Source organism: Hesperophylax consimilis, chromosome 29 (assembly GCF_061612785.1).
Source record: "Hesperophylax consimilis isolate HC1 chromosome 29, BYU_Hcon_1.0, whole genome shotgun sequence".
In the NCBI taxonomy this organism is placed as follows: Eukaryota; Metazoa; Arthropoda; class Insecta; order Trichoptera; family Limnephilidae; genus Hesperophylax; species Hesperophylax consimilis.
Genome location: NC_142864.1, coordinates 7,367,390 through 7,383,385, shown reverse-complemented (window position 1 = coordinate 7,383,385; position 15,996 = coordinate 7,367,390). Strand labels below are relative to the sequence as shown.

General features: G+C 38.8%; 2 protein-coding genes across 3 annotated transcripts in view; one reads left to right on the top strand and one right to left on the bottom strand.

Moving 5' to 3' along the window:
* The window catches only part of LOC149409835 (epidermal growth factor receptor kinase substrate 8-like protein 2), a 109,005-nt gene that overhangs the window by 35,514 nt on the left and 57,495 nt on the right, over nucleotides 1–15,996 (top strand). The gene's annotated exons all lie outside the window — the stretch shown is intronic.
* LOC149409836 (uncharacterized) lies at nucleotides 12,534–14,761 on the bottom strand. The gene is made up of 2 exons (XM_089649368.1): nucleotides 14,403–14,761; nucleotides 12,534–13,607 (listed from the first exon to the last, which is right to left on the bottom strand). Exons 1-2 carry the CDS (start codon nucleotides 14,622–14,624, stop codon nucleotides 12,669–12,671), a joined length of 1,161 nt encoding a protein of 386 aa, XP_089505494.1. The 5' UTR covers nucleotides 14,625–14,761; the 3' UTR covers nucleotides 12,534–12,668.

The window sequence follows — 15,996 nt, the reverse complement described above, 5'->3', positions numbered from 1 at the left end:
TCTGAAAGAGTCTCTCAAGTTGCTCCCACGAAAACCCTTTCTTCCACGGATGAGCAGATTGCTTCGCATCATAATGTTTCAAACCTATCTGGTACTCGCAAACGCAAACATCCAATTGACTGTGCTGAGGAAGAAGAAAACGTAGATAATCCTGAGTTGGCAACAACTTCCTCCGGGTCAGATGAAGAAGAAGAAGAAGAATATGAAGGTGAAAGTGGAAGCGAAGTTGATAGTGTCAGTGTCCAATTGGTATCATCAGATGAACAGTACCGACCTGTGAAGTTGTGTCATTTTTACAGTTTTACGATTGATTTTTTATATGTACCGTTTACTAGCATAGAGTGTATATAGGCTACTAATACTGTACAGTATACAATTATATAGAGATACTACTCACTTTAAAATAATTTTGATCGGTATTTTTTTGTTATTTTTCTCTTGGATCCTATTCCTATATATATGGGAATAGTTTTTATGGATCTATCCTGCTCTATATGTACCATATGTGTGTATATTTTATTTTTTATTTAATAAATATTATTCTTTTTGAGGTATTATGTTGTTAAAATCAAAATTCCCAAAATTTCCCGTCCAGGGGAATATTCCCGGGAATATTCCTGGGAATATTCCCCAGAAATAAATTCCCGGGAATTTATACATCACTATCTGCATCTATTGGTGTTTTCCACTCCCAATATCTGCATGTGTCTCCTGAGATGGCAGTGTCCCGTTAGTAGTCCTACCAGTTCCCTCAGCGAGTTTCTGTCCATATCGAGTAGTCCATATAGAGAGGTCCGTCTAGGGTCTGGTCCTTTTATGAGTACTTTGGATTGTCTCATTCCAGGTGCCCTCTCCCATTCCTTCCAGTGTTGGGATTTGACCCACCTCTTGCTATGTAGTTTTGTGTGGCAAGCTGCTACTCCTACGGCCGGCTCGGATCCTACAAGTGGTGCTTTCGCCCCTTTCCTTGCTAGTTCGTCAGCCCGCTCATTGCCCTCAATACCTTAGTATCTAGTATATATATATATAGTATAGTATCTTAGTATCTGGTGTGCTCTTTGGTTCCTTCAACCTACTGATATCTGATGACGCTGCTGACCTAAGGGTTGACTTGTCGTGAATTGGTATTTTCCCGAATACACTTGTCCTATAAGTAAACCGGAGCCATTCTATGAAATAAATACCACCCAGCAGAGCTCGAACTAGATTGTTTCAGGATATTTTAGTCAGTGAAGGTTTTTTCGTGAATGCAAACCGCTGCTATTTCCGCCTATAAAAACAAATAAAATCTAGACTGCTTTCCAGAACCACCAAGGTATTAGTGTACAAAACACAAATTAGACCAGTGCTTACGTACGCAGCCGAGACTTGGGTTCTAACTAAGAAGAATGAGCGAGCACTGGACGTTTTTGAAAGGAAAATTTTAAGGCGCATCTTCGGACCGGTTCTAGAAAATGGATTTTGGCGCAGACGTTATAACAATGAGCTCTATACTCTGTTTAAGGAGCTAAACGTCACAAAGTTCATAAAACTGGGAAGACTTCGGTGGCTAGGTCATGTGGAGAGAATGACCGGGCATCAAGAGTCAAAGTCCCTGCTGAGCTCAAGACCGATAGGGAGAAGGAGCCTGGGAAGGCCAAGGTTAAGATGGAGCTACAACGTCCTCAAAGATTTGTCTGCCTTGGAGCTTCGAAACTGGAGAGAGCTGGCGCGGGACCGAGATGAGTGGAGGAAGACTCTTGAGGAGGCCAAGACCCACCAGGGGTTGTAGAGCCAAAAGTGATGATGATGATGAAGGTTTTTGAGATGCTATGAAATGTTGGAACACATATTTATACATGTAATAAGTCTTGCCGCAGCATTGAAAACGGATTACAATTTGTTCATTTGATATTTGTATCAACTTTAAACCTTGATTGGTAAATTAAAATAATTTTATATCACGCAATAACAACCATGTTGATATTGTGGTAATTTCATTGCTGAAATGTTCAATAATAATAAAAAATTATCTTTAAAACTTCCTTGTGATGTTTTCTTAATTATTCTTTTATTTGAATACCGCGCAAGAGTCCCAACTGCTCCCTGCTAACCGGTGCCAATGGGAGTATGCTATGAGGCTGAAGGGAGGGGAAATAAATGTGTAGCGGAAGGTATCTAGAAGGAGATCACCAAACACTGCTAAAGATATTTTAAGCAACTTTTCGATTCTAAATAGTAGTCTTTCACCAGGGCGATACTGAGAGTATCTATACTTCAGTTTTTGCTGCAAATTCACTATAATTTAATTCACTATAATCTGGTCTCCTTTTTATGCTGTCCACATTCGACGCATTGAATCTGTTCAACATCGGTTCTTAAGAGGGATTTCTAGGAGGCTAGGATTAGAAAAAGGCCAATACTCATATGATGAAATTGAACTAACTCTAAACTTCTCTCCTTTGGAAGTCCGTCGGGAAAGAAATAACCTCATTTGTTTCTTCAAAATTATAAATGGTATTATTGATTCACCTACTCTACTGCAACTCATTCCCTTCAATATCCCCTCGCAAAGACTCAGAAATAATGAACAGCTCTTCCTCAACCATCATTCGACAAATTATGGATATTATTCACCATTGTCCAGAATGTGTAGACTGGTCAACTCAAGTCAAAACCTTAACTTTTTTGGGATAAGTCTGAATGATTTTTGCCAGTCGCTAAACAAGTGACGGAATATTATAAATGTCCCGTGGTCCTGACCCACGGCGTATTCTTGACTTGATTCGACTTGTCACTTTATTTTCTTATATTATATCTACCTTATGTCTTTGCTTTCATATACCTTTGTCTACTCTTGTATTTTTCATTTTACTGTATTCGTGTTATTATTTTGTAATTTGGATGATGTCAGTTAATAAATAAATAAATAATTTATTGCAAAACTATGTCGTAAACCATAGCTCTAATGTTATTATTATCTGAATTAATATGTTGCTTGAAATGGCTTTAGCTATGCTTGGTGACCATAGAACCGGCTCTGCCTGAGGCGCATGTATGACCATGTTACAAATGTGGATATCCGGAAAGAATGCAAGGATGAAGTAAGCATAATGGATAAGATTAAGAAAGGGACAATTAACTTCTCGAGTGCCGACACCGTTTTATCCTCAAGGATATAAACACAAGTGAATCAGATACTTGAGTCGGGCCATGTCAAGAGTCAGAATAATAGAAGAGTATTATTCTAATTATTATGTATAGTAATTTTGAAAAAAACAACCAACATTTCCTTCAGCAACATTTTAAAAGTACCAAAAATTGAAGACCTTTATAAAAAAGATTCAATATTACAAATTTACAAAAAATGTAATAATTTTTTTTTAACTTAAATCACTAAGGCATAAGTATAACATCTGAATTCCTCTATTTTCAACACAACAAATGCACAATAATTATTTTTACAAATGCATAAAATATTTCAATAGTCTTCCCGAAGAAATAAAAAAAATGACAGATTTGATATCATTTAAAAAAAAGATCAAATTATATTAAAATTAACAACCATAACATCACCAACCACTTCATTTCATGTACTATTATAAATTTTTAACGTTACAACATCCTAGTATTTAAGATTATATTTACTGTACACTATTTTTTTTTTCTATTTTTTACACTATTTGTACACTAAAATGTATTAAAATTATTAAAAAACTCCTACACCAAGCTCAAGAGCTAGCTCTCTTAATTGGCGTAGAATCCTTGTAAATGTATTTCACTATTTTGTTTTTGCCATATATTCTGTTTATTACTGTAACAGTGTTATAATTTAAACAATAAAAAAATGTATGAGATGATGTATGAATGTGAATGAGGCAAGAAGTGTGTGTCAAGACCGAGCTGTTTGGCGGTCAATCCTCTCTGCCTACCCCTGCGGAGAAATGTCGTAATGTTTAGTTAGTTAGTTAGCAATTAAGTTATTATGAATATAGAATCAGCTGGCCGATGATGAAAATTTAGCTCATGTGAATGAAGCGAGGAGTGTGTTCCAAGACCGATATGTTTGGCGATCGATCCTACCTGCCTACCCCTGCGAAAAAACGGCGTGATTCTTAGATAGAGCCAGGAAAGAGTCTAAAAGTCAACGTCGAAAACGAACATCACAGCGGTGCTGCCAAGGTCTGTTATCTATGTGAGGATATTGTGTCAGCGCTCTTTATTAGCAGCAGACACATGTCAGCGCTATATTAGCAGCAGACACATACCTGAACGGATGACGAACCTCGTGCTGGCACTGTTGGTGGACGCGCTAGTCTCTCTCGCTGCAGCAGCTGGTACAGTTCCTTCACCACCTAGGATTCTTGCTGCAGAGTCTCAACTGTTCCTGTTCTTCATTTTACTTTACTTAACTTCACTTTATTTTGGTAATATTTATATTTTTTTAATACCTGCATCAACTGTAAAGCGCTCCTGAGGTGATAACTCACAAAAGCGGCGCTATAAAAATTGTCCAATATTTATTCATTATTTATAGTTACAACATTTATTATATTAAGCATTTTCTGTCTGGGCGAAGTCAATTTATTGGTTTCATAAACCTTACATACTAATTTCACAACTGTCAGAAGGACAAATCAATAATATATTAACCATCCCAGTTTAAGTTATTGCCATTCTTGGTGTTTCAGCATTCCGTGTAACCCAACCATGATTGAATTCTGCATACATTTTGCAACCATCCACAGTAGATAATTTTCGTAGGAGGTATTGATGTTATTTAGCAATGGGCACGAATGCTATTTCTGTTTATGTTCAATGCAATAGCTACCCACATAATATTTATCCACAGGCAGGGGTTCTCAAACTTTTTAGAACATGCATTATTTGTGACCCGCCTAGCTGATACAGAGAAAGGTGCGTTTTTCTCTGCAGGCAATTAAATGAGTAAAAAATAAATGAAAATTTACTTTAATACATCTCTTTTTTGTATTTCTTTGGCATTCACTATGTAACAATTTCCAGACTTTTTTTGTTTTTTAATGAGTTTTATTATTCACAATGTACATTTGTTACGTATAAATGTACATTGTGAATAATAAAACTCATTAAAAAACAAAAAATTAATACATCTCTTTTAAAAAGTTTTTTAAATTAAAAAATATATATATGTACCTATATATATTTTTGGTTTGACTGACAATTGAACCTTCCTACCCAGAAACTAGAGTCTACAAATCTACTAACCACACTAATTGCCGTTCGGGTAGGACTGACATTTATTTAGTATATTAACTGCTGTAATGTCATCCGATTTCATTAATTTACGTATATGTCCGCTTGTGTGTATGCGATTGCCACCAAAAGTAGATAGAATGCATTATCATCGACAACCAGTCTATTATTCAAGTTTCAGCTCGATCGGATGTTGAGAAGTGGATTAATTTCTGCTTCCAAGATTATATGTGGAATTTTATTCTGATATTGATGAAATTTTGCACGCTTCAAATGAAAAGGAAAGTCACCGCCCACATGAGATTTCGAAAAGCCACCCCTTGGCTCTTGGTGTACCAGTGCTTTTCGCCGCGCACCATCTGATTCTATTTTCGCCTAACTTACTTGTTTTTTGCAAAATGTTAATTTTTAAATTCCACTTATCAGATAATGTGTTTATACATTTACAAAATTTGTATATAATCTACAATATGTCAGCTAGTTATATTCAGAGAAATGATTTTTCAATTGTATCTTTAAGGATACGCTGGCGTTTAATAGTTTAGGCGACATATTACGCTATAAACATCATGGCTTAGCCTATTTCCGCATATCACTTGCCATACACTACCAATGGGAATGTATGGCAGGCGATAAGCTGAAATAGTCAAAGCCACGAAAAGATAGCGTGATCTGTCACAGGCTTGAAGTAGAATAAAGCTCAAGCAACGCTCATTGCTTCAGATACTATCATATTATAATTATGTAACTTTTTGTGTCTTCTTGAATTGGGAACCACTGTTCCAAGGATAGTAATTACTATTGACATGCCTATAACTATTTTTATCAAAGAATTTTGTTGAAATTATGCAGGTGGTGATGTTTTTTGTTCTATGTAAAATTCAATATTGATTCGTTATTTTTTAGTTCTTTTGTTGTATGCAGGATACTGATGAGTCGTTCATGAACGAGCCACACAATTGAGCTAACTCTTTTTAACCCTAGATAACTAAAATGTTTTCATTGTTTCATTGTAACTACACTTTCGTCGAGTGGACTACGCAATAAAACACTAGAAATAAATCAAAAATATTTCATTAAGATAGGAACTTGTTACATGGCACAAAAGTAAGGTTTATAATGAACAAATTAATATCAAAATATCAGTCTACACACAGTGGCGTAGCTAGGTAACCAAGGGCCCTGGGGCAAATGAAAAAATGGGGCCCCACTGCTATGTAAACTGATTAGGTTTTATCAAATAAAAATATGAAATATACAAACACTTTAAAAATGCTAAGCTACTTAAGCTCTTTTTTGTGTACTGCAGACTGCAGGGCAGGTAATAAAAATATTAAACAGTAACAACATAAATTACAATTAATACTTGGTGAAGGTTTGGCTGATAAAACGAAATAGAGAAGATTCAAGGGTTTATTATATAAAAGTCGGGCCTACCAACTGACTAAATAACAATTATATTTACAATTTTTTCCTAGCTTTAGTTTTCGCAAAAGTATCAATGACTTCGTTTAAATCCAGGCTTGATGCGGTTTTGTTTTCTATTGCTATTAGCGATAAATGTCGGAGTCGAGTTTGGCCCATCTTATTTCTTAAATAATTAATTATTATTTTTTTTGGTAAACTAATGTTTAAGACAAGGTTTTTTATGCATAGCACAAAGGGTAACAATTATTTTTTCAAATACTTCCGTTAGGTCGCATTCTAGCACTCCATATTTGCTCATTATTTCCTTACATAATTGGTGAACAGTCCATGCTTGAGTTAGTTGAGGTAAAACTAGATGGTAAATATTAATAAATTGAAGTGAAAAACTAGGGCCTATTATATCTGAATATTTTCTTTGGAATTCGTCACACTTTTGTAATAAAGTTGCTTCATCAACATGTAATAAAAATGTTGGTGTTAGAAAATCGAAAATATGACAGACTACACTCATACCAATAAAACGTGTATCTAATTGAGATATTACTGTGTCTAGTGCATTATTGAAAATCTCAATTTTAAATATTTTTCTCGGTTTGGAAATCGGTGATCAGCAGCTAATTCATCAAAATGTTTTTTCTTTGATAATGCCTTTTTTCTTGTAAATGGGTATCAATACCATATTTCCTTGCAGTTTCACTGGCTTTGCACTTGAATAATTCGAAATCATTTCTATAAACTTGCAACTTTGCTTTGGTCTCTGCTAAAAGTTTACTCGCCTCGCCCAAATTGATGTCGCATTTTTGTAAAATTTTGGATGCATAATTGATGTCGTTCAATACACTGTGCATGAATTCGCAAAGCAACACGAACTCGAAATTTAGCATTTTTGTTTTAATACTCTCTGCTTCACTACGCTCATCTTTATTAGGACTCTTTAGAACTGTTTCTGATAATGCTTTGATAATATCAAAATAACGAAGTTTTATTGCAGATATCGTATTGACCCTACTGGACCATCTAGCCGGATTTAGTTTTTTTAGAGTGGTGTCCGATTCGCCAGTGAATTTTGACAGTAGATCCCAACGTTTGATGCTGTTTCCGAAAAAGTTATACAAATCTTGCAACGTTGCGAAAAAAATCTGTATTTCCACACAACTGCTAACGGCATAATTCATCACCAAATTTAAATATGTGTGGCACGTACTCTGCGTTAGGCAGCTTCTAGTATTTTGGAATAACACAACCAAAAACGATTAACTGGCCCATATTTAGAACACGAAGAATGAAGGCTGTAAAGGCCCCATATCAAGATGTTTTTCGTTATCACTTCATATTTTGTTCGTGAAGTTTCCCAAGTCATAAGAAGATTTATTGTACACATTTTCGAAAAATGTAGAGGTCTGTGGTTCCTCCAAACTGCTCCAAACCCTCCGCTCTTATGTGTGTCATGCACGTTCACATGATCGGCGGCGGAGGTATCTCCAACTGCAATAATTGTCGAATCTTCTTCAGTAGGCTTCTCAACCAACACTGCAGTTACCACATTTTTTGAGTCACTATCAATAGAAATATTTTGGCCAGATGTACTTGCAGAAGGCTGACTAAAAAACTTGTCTATTTTGGTCAATTTTTGTTTACTATCTTCTCTTTCTTGGCGTTGTTTGCGTTTAAATGCACCACTGGGTTTCTTCTTTTTATCCATATTTTAATACGTTACAAGTGTCGTTGGGGAATGACGCACATATCACTATCCGTCAAATTGACAACACTGCCAATCTACAGACTACAGAAAGAATTTAGGGGAATTCCCTAGGCATAACTTTTGAATTTCTCTCAACTGAGTTGTCATGAATAAAGTGGGGTTGCAAGTTGCAACCTGTTATACTTATTTTGAAAATGGGAGAAATTTCCAAAAGTTCAGTTTGGTTGATATTTCTGGTAAGGATTCGAGGGCCCCCTGAGCTTGAGGGCCCTGGGGCACTGCCCCGCGTAGCCCCTAGGTAGCTACGCCGCTGTCTACACAGTGACCACACATGTCAACAATATGTGGACCGCAAATAGCCTTTCTACATCTGGTGCAACGGTGTTTGGTCATCCTCCGGGCCTTGGATGGACACAGGTAGCTAATTTTACGCACGTTTGACGTAGATGGAACCGGAGTTTCTATTGTAGAAGATTCGCCAAAATTAACAATAAATATAAGAATATATGAATGTACGTACCTTAAAAATAAAAATTGTTATAACTAAAGTTTCGTCCAGCGAACGACGAGATGGTCATAGGGCACGTCCTAGTATGCGTGTGGCCGCAATCGCGTCACGTGCTGCACTGTTTACTCAAATTAGGAAGGTAATGAAAGAGTCAAGGTCGAGGAACTGGGGGAAGTAGGTGATTTCGATTTTCGCCGAGTAGCGCGTCGTCGCCTCGACAAGCGATTAGTTATCTAGGGTTAATGACTCGTATTCGTACGACTCCCGGCAAACCGTATCACCTACTCGAGAGACGTTAACGGTGTTTGACAGTCTGACATCTGGACTTGGACATATGTACCATAACCTTCTAAATACCTAGCATATTATTTTTCTCATCGTACGATGCGGCTTACCGGTACCAAGAGTTGTACGATCATTCATACGTTTATGCTGGGAGCCATACCGGAGGAACCGTATCGGACGAGTCATATCGGGCGAGCACAGTATTCTCATTGCTCATACACTCTGAGGACACGGCTCTCGTTAAATTGAGTCAATTGTTTGAGCCGTACGAAGATATTGAGGTGGTACCGTGGCTCTAGCTCTTAATAAAAGTCGTGACCCATCGCTGATGGGTTAAATATGGATGGAACTTTGAAGTTGGTATTCATTTTCAACTGTTTGTAGTTATCGAGATATTTGATTACTTATGATAATTAATGAATATTTGTAAATATTCTCAGTATTGTCCTGGTCCAATCATTCCACCATTTAGTAACGTCCTGGTCCAACCATTCCACCATTTAGTATCGTCCTGTTCCAGCCATTCCACCATTTAGTATCGTCCTGGTCCAACCATTTCCACCATTTAGTATTGTCCTGGTACAACCATTTCCACCATTTAGTATTGTCCTGGTACAACCATTCCACTATTTAGTATTGTTCTGGTCCAACCATTCCACCATTTAGAATTGTATCCTTTTCTTCCCCACGCCCTTCAGTATCACAACATACCCCAAATTAATGATGCCATAGTCCCACTCGCTCCAGAATGGTCCCCATTGAAAATGAAGCATAAATAAAAATTATTAAAGCATTATTTTTAAATACGCTTAATATGTTTCTAATGGTACTTACCTGCAGCAGCAAGGCTTGCCGTTTTAAAGCAGCTTCACTGATGCTAAGTGCGTCAATATTCTAATTGATTCTGTTCAACAGCAAGAATGCTCTCTGATTGGCAAGTTAGTCCTGTAGGCTTTGAGATAGAACAGTTTACACTGTGGGTGACAGAGATAACCATTGGGAACACAGAAATGAATATTCTCCATGATAAGCGAGTTTTCAAACCATCCACGAATCAGTCTGAAGAAATGTTGAGCAATGTGCACATCCCTTCTGGCGCGTAGATGGTTCATTCCGAGTATGTCCAATAAAAGTCAGTAGGATAGTCGGGTAGCAGCCATACTCCTTCAGAAAAATCTCAGAAATTTCTTCTGAACTCTCTCCAAAATATAGATACTAAGCAGGATTAGCTGTATAGATAATAGAAACAATGCTAGATATGACATGTTTGCATGCCGACTGTCGCCAAGCTATGACCAAACTGCACATCAAAGCAGCTATGCGATGAAAATCATGTGTTTGGTGTGTTAGTAAGAACAAAGTCCCATCTCCCTTGTTTCTATTATTTATTGATCGTCGTGTGTTAATTAAAAAACACCTGTATAATTTTGTATCAAACGACATTACGAGATCACGGGTAATTAATGTATCACTTGCAAAAATAGAAAGGAAAACAAACACGTATCGCTTCATAAACCACAGTTGAGTGTTGCTTTTAAACTAGATTTCGTTTGTTATAGATTCCAAATGACGTCTGATATTTCTCTATCAGTGCGGTAATCAAATTATTTTTTATAAGTAAACAAAACAAAAGAAAAAATATGTCAGTACAAAGTAAATGAAATCAAATGAAAAATAAAAACAAAAAAAACCTCATATACAGTATCCTCGTTAAAATATGCACTTTATACTTCATTAGAGGCATATTAAAAACAGCAGCTACATTAGCAAAAGAGTTACCAATTGTGTGTAATCTATTTATAACAGAACTGTAGCTTAAACCGTAGTACAATTGTCACAATAATACATAACATTGAACCTCGATCTAATCGTAGGGAACATGAAAGTGAATCCACATCAATATATCAGGGCTAACCAACTGATAAGTTACAATTTTATATAACTGACTAGCTGACGTGTACTCGGTGTTGCTGGGGGTTATCCTTAGGATATACACATATACCATCATGAACTTTTCTGTAGACCTGTTCAAGACATACAATTCCGTAGTACATGATTTTGATGTATCTCATAAGGTTTAGCCAGCATTAGCAATATAAGCGCCCAAAAATAATCTTTTTACGACTTGATAAATTTTGACTTTTCTCTACTTTCTATAAATATAATAAAATAGTTTTACCTACCAATAAAACTTATATTATGTACCTAACCTCATTTAAAACCTTTATTGAGAGAAGCATTCTCAAATTCCCTTTCGCGTGGCACTTTCCCGCTCTTTTTCAGCACCTTATGTTGGACAAGTGGTCACCAGATGCTACACAAAAGTAAAGCGTCCCCTATGCGACTTTTGTTTACGGCATTCTTTCTCATTAGTTCTCACCAGGCAGTGATTGCCTAGGTTTTAAATGAGGTTAGGTACATAATATAAGTTTTATTGGTAGGTAAAACTATTTTATTATGTAGCCTGAACCGTCATTTAAAACCTTTATTGAGATCTGTTTGTTATCGACTGGTGACCACTAACGCTAATGTGATCTATTATAATACGTCAAAAACTGGAATACCTACTCACGTGTTACAGTGGGTGGAATAGGGAGGCTACAGACAATGCCCTATTTACCTCTAGGGGAGTATTAACTTCCCTTCTGTAGAATTTGGCAAAGGTGTCCCGGCTCCTCCAGTTCCCTCGAGCCAGGATGTCATCCAATCTAAAATTATCCAGCCAGTTAAGTGACGCCACTGCTGCCCGTACACTTCCCGGGGCAGCTGTGATCTTAGCTTCTTCTAGAATTGTTTTGACCCAACGGGCGATGACTGTTCTTGAAGCTGCCTTAACTGCTCCCGATGTAGTGATGAAGAGTTCTGTTAAATTCTGCTTTGTTTCCCTCCGTTCTTTGGAGGTTTCAATCAGTTTCTTAATCCAGTATGCTGGGTCTATATTTGGCTGATTTCCGTTTCTCAACCTCCAACCTGACTGTTGGTATGTAGCAGAGTCAGTTTTGGATCCGAAAACTGGCCATAACGAGACCCCTTCCTCATTTATGAATAGTTTGTCTGGCGAACACTGTAACAAGGTCAGGTCATGCACTCTTCGTCCCGAAGCTAACAAAAGTAAAGTCGCTGCCCTTCTCGAGACTTCAAAGAGACTCAACTTTTTGGGTGGGTTAGCTTCTAACCAGGTCAACACCATTCTGGGATCCCAGATAGGAGGCTTAGACAGTTTAGGATGCTTTAATGCTGCGGCTTTGAGAACTTGTCTGACTAGAGGGTGTGAGCTTAGGTTTCCTTCTTCCGGGCTACTGAAAGTTGTTACTACCGATTTATGGAGTCGAATTGTGCTGGGAGAAAAATTGTCTTCTAAACTAAGATCTGTTAAAAATCTTGCCAGGTTACTTCCTGTAGGGACATTCGGGTTTACCCCGTGATTTAATGCCCACTTTTGCCACCTAAGCCATGCCGGTTTATATGTTTTAAGTGTGGATTCTCTCCAACCTGACTTTAAAAATTCTTTCTGTTTGTCCGACCAATCTGTTAATGACTGACTCCACCCCGGCACTTCCACACCTCCAAAATAAAATCCTCTACTTGTGGAGGGGGTTTCAAGGTTCTGGTGTCTATCAGCACTTCTGTCAGGTTCATTATGGTGAAAGGAGGGCTCGTCGCTCGACTTTTCAAGTCTGGTCTCCAGAATACTTTCTTCCATCTCGGGGCTACAATCAGGTATAGGCCCTTGGCCCGGTTGAGGTGTGCGAGAACTCTCGGCATGAGGCACGGAGGGGGGAACACCCAAGCTAGAGGAAAATCCCACTCTCGAGTCCAAGCGTTGACAAAACTTGCCTCTTTGTCGAATACATTTAGGGACACATAATCTTCTACAACGTGAGCTGTCTCCGATGCAAACAGGTCTATAGTTGGTCTCCCCCATTTTGCAAAAATCAATTTTGTTGCTGCTGGTAAAAGATGCCACTCCGGAGGTTCGCGTTTTCTGGAGAGTTGATCTGCCACCTCGTTGAACCTTCCTGGTAGGTAGTGAGCAGACAGTGAAATGCGATACGTGTCTGTCATCTGAAGGACTTGACGAGTCGCTTCGAGCAATGTCTTGGATCGTGTGCCGCCTTCGTTGCGAAGGTACGCAACCACCGATTTGTTGTCTGACTGGATCAGGAGACCCGAGTCTGACAGCTCTGGCCCGTGAGGAGTAAGTGCTGCCAGCACGGCGAGCATTTCCTTGACATTGCTGTGGAGAGGTTGCTGTGTTTGGGACCAAGCTCCACTCAATCTGAGGTCGTCTAGCTGCGCACCCCATCCCCAGTCCGAGGCGTCGGTCGTGAGGGTATGACGAATCACTGCTTGATGCATTGGTGACCACGTCTGCAGGGACCTGCTCCACCATCTCAGCTCCTCTATCGCTGTTCGAGGAATGGGATGGAGTCGTCTCGGTTTGAATGCAGGCAGCTTGCGACTGGCACACTGTAACATGCGAAGGTTAAGCCTGCCTCTATGAATGGCGAAACTAGCAAAATTGAGGGTACCCAAGAAGCTCTGGGCCTGCTCAAGTGACCACCTTCCTAGATTAATGTATTGTTTCAGTAAATTTGTTATTTTCGCTATTTTAGTTTGCGGGAGGCCTTTTAAGCCGTCCCTTGAATTCCATGAAATTCCCAAATATTCAATTTTCTGAACTGGACACAGAGTGGATTTACTGAATTGTATTATCCACCCAAGAGTTTGTAACATTGAAATAGTTTCGAATGTATGCATTTTCAATATATTTTCATTTTGATGTACTATCAAAAAATCATCTAGGTAAACAATTATTCTGAGACCTTTGTCTCTTAATTTTTGCGCTATCCAATTGGTAAGTGAAGCAAAAACCTTTGGAGCTGAGGCTAGTCCAAAAGGCAAACATGTCATTTGAAGCAGTTCTCCATTAAAAATCAGTCTCAAAAAACGGCGATGATTCTCATGAATTGGAAGGTGAAAGTAGGCTTGAGAAAGGTCCACTTTAACCATCCAGTCGCCTGGTTGAATAAATGTTGCAACCTTATTAACATTAATAAGTCTGAATTTGCTAATAGCTAAGAAATTGTTCAAACGACGAAGGTTGAAGACCGGCCTAAATGACCCGTCTTGCTTCGGTATGAGAAACATCCGTGACAGAAAGGAAGGCGATATTGAAGCTGATTCCAATATCTTTTCCTTTTTCATTTTGTCTATTTGTCGTGTCATTTCGTCTGTGATTTGGGTTTTATAAGTTGAGCTTACCGTGTCTGCCACTATACTTAGAGGGGGTTTCTGCCGAAAGGGTAGCTTGTACCCTCGCAACATGGTTAGCAGTGCTGGTGGTGCTTCTAATTCTTCCCATTTGCTTATGAAGTGCTGCAATTGCCCCCCCTGAAACGCCTTCTCCGGATAGTCATAGCCTATCCTTGTTGCCAAAATTCCTTCTTGGTTTGGCTGGTCCCCTCTTGTCCGCACCTCTTGCATCTTGATTAGATCGCCCTCCGCGGGGGGCTTTGTTGTCTCGGAAGGGCTTGTTGTCCCGAAACGTCCTGCTTTCCCGAAAGGGCCTGCTCTCACGAAAAGGCTTCCTCACTGGCACTTTCTTGGGCATCTGCGAGCTGGTTGATGGCTGAGGGTCGAAGCTTGAATGTGGGAAGCATTTATCCAGTCCTCCCATCCGCTGAATCTGGGATTCTAGCTTCATTGGTTCAAAAAGATAACCCGCTGCTGGAGGAATATTTTTGACTGCCTCCCGTACGTAGCGGCTCTTTATCTCGTTAAGGATTGCATCCCTACGATGCTGGATCGCATTTGCTCTCCTTCCACAGACCATCTGCAGGACATCTTTGGTCACTGTCTGATATTGCGTATCCGGGGCAAATAGCGACTCCACTTTCTTGAAGAGGGAACCTGCTGACAATTCCTTGCCTTCCTCTGCACTCCAGTTTACCAGTTCCTGAAGAGATTTCTTGAGGCACTCATTTTGCTGCAACAGGGCATGGCTTAGTGACCCGCAAAATTTGTCAAGTGACCCCGCGTATTGCTCTGCCTTATTCAAATGCAGAAACTCTCCATTAACCTCCAACTGGTTGAACATGGGGTTGGCCAGGTATTTTCTTACGACCTCCCCATACCTTACTTCGTTCCATTCAGGCGAACCGAAGTGTTGTAAATCTTCGATTTTCTTTACGCGGTTTGCGTCCGCCTTAGGAACTGTAGGTTCCTTACACGTGGTTTCCGCCATCGATAGGTTTAATTCCTTGAATTCATGATTAGGATTTACTAATCCCATCCCTAGCGAAGATCGCGAATTTCTCTCCACGTGTATCTCTTGATCTTCCGATGATGCGTCCTCGTCGGAATCCAAGTTTCTCCTATCTTCGTATGTTTTAGCCGCCATAAAATCCTGAATAAACGAGCTAATGTGCTCCACTTGAGCCGTGAGTTTATCAATGCGATGTTTTTTCGTAGATTTGGTCGATTTCGGCAACTTTCGTTTCGGCTCATTTTGTTTTGGCAAAATGATCTTGTTAACTTCTTCTACCGTCATCTCTACCGAATCGGATGATGACATCTCGGAGCCACTCATTGTTAAATTGGACAAGAAACCAAAACACAAAACACAAGGTACACAAAACACAATGTAAATAAACAAACAACACAAAATGGCCGACGAACTTTTCCGTCGTGTTCACCACGTGTTTTATCTTTTTAAACAGTTAAAAATTATTTCTGTTTTAAAAATACTTCGAACAGCCTCGCTGTTATAATATAATGTATTATCTTGAAATAATTATACACTTAAAATAATTATATACGGGAAAAATCGTTATAAATTCGGAGCTACTTCGCAACG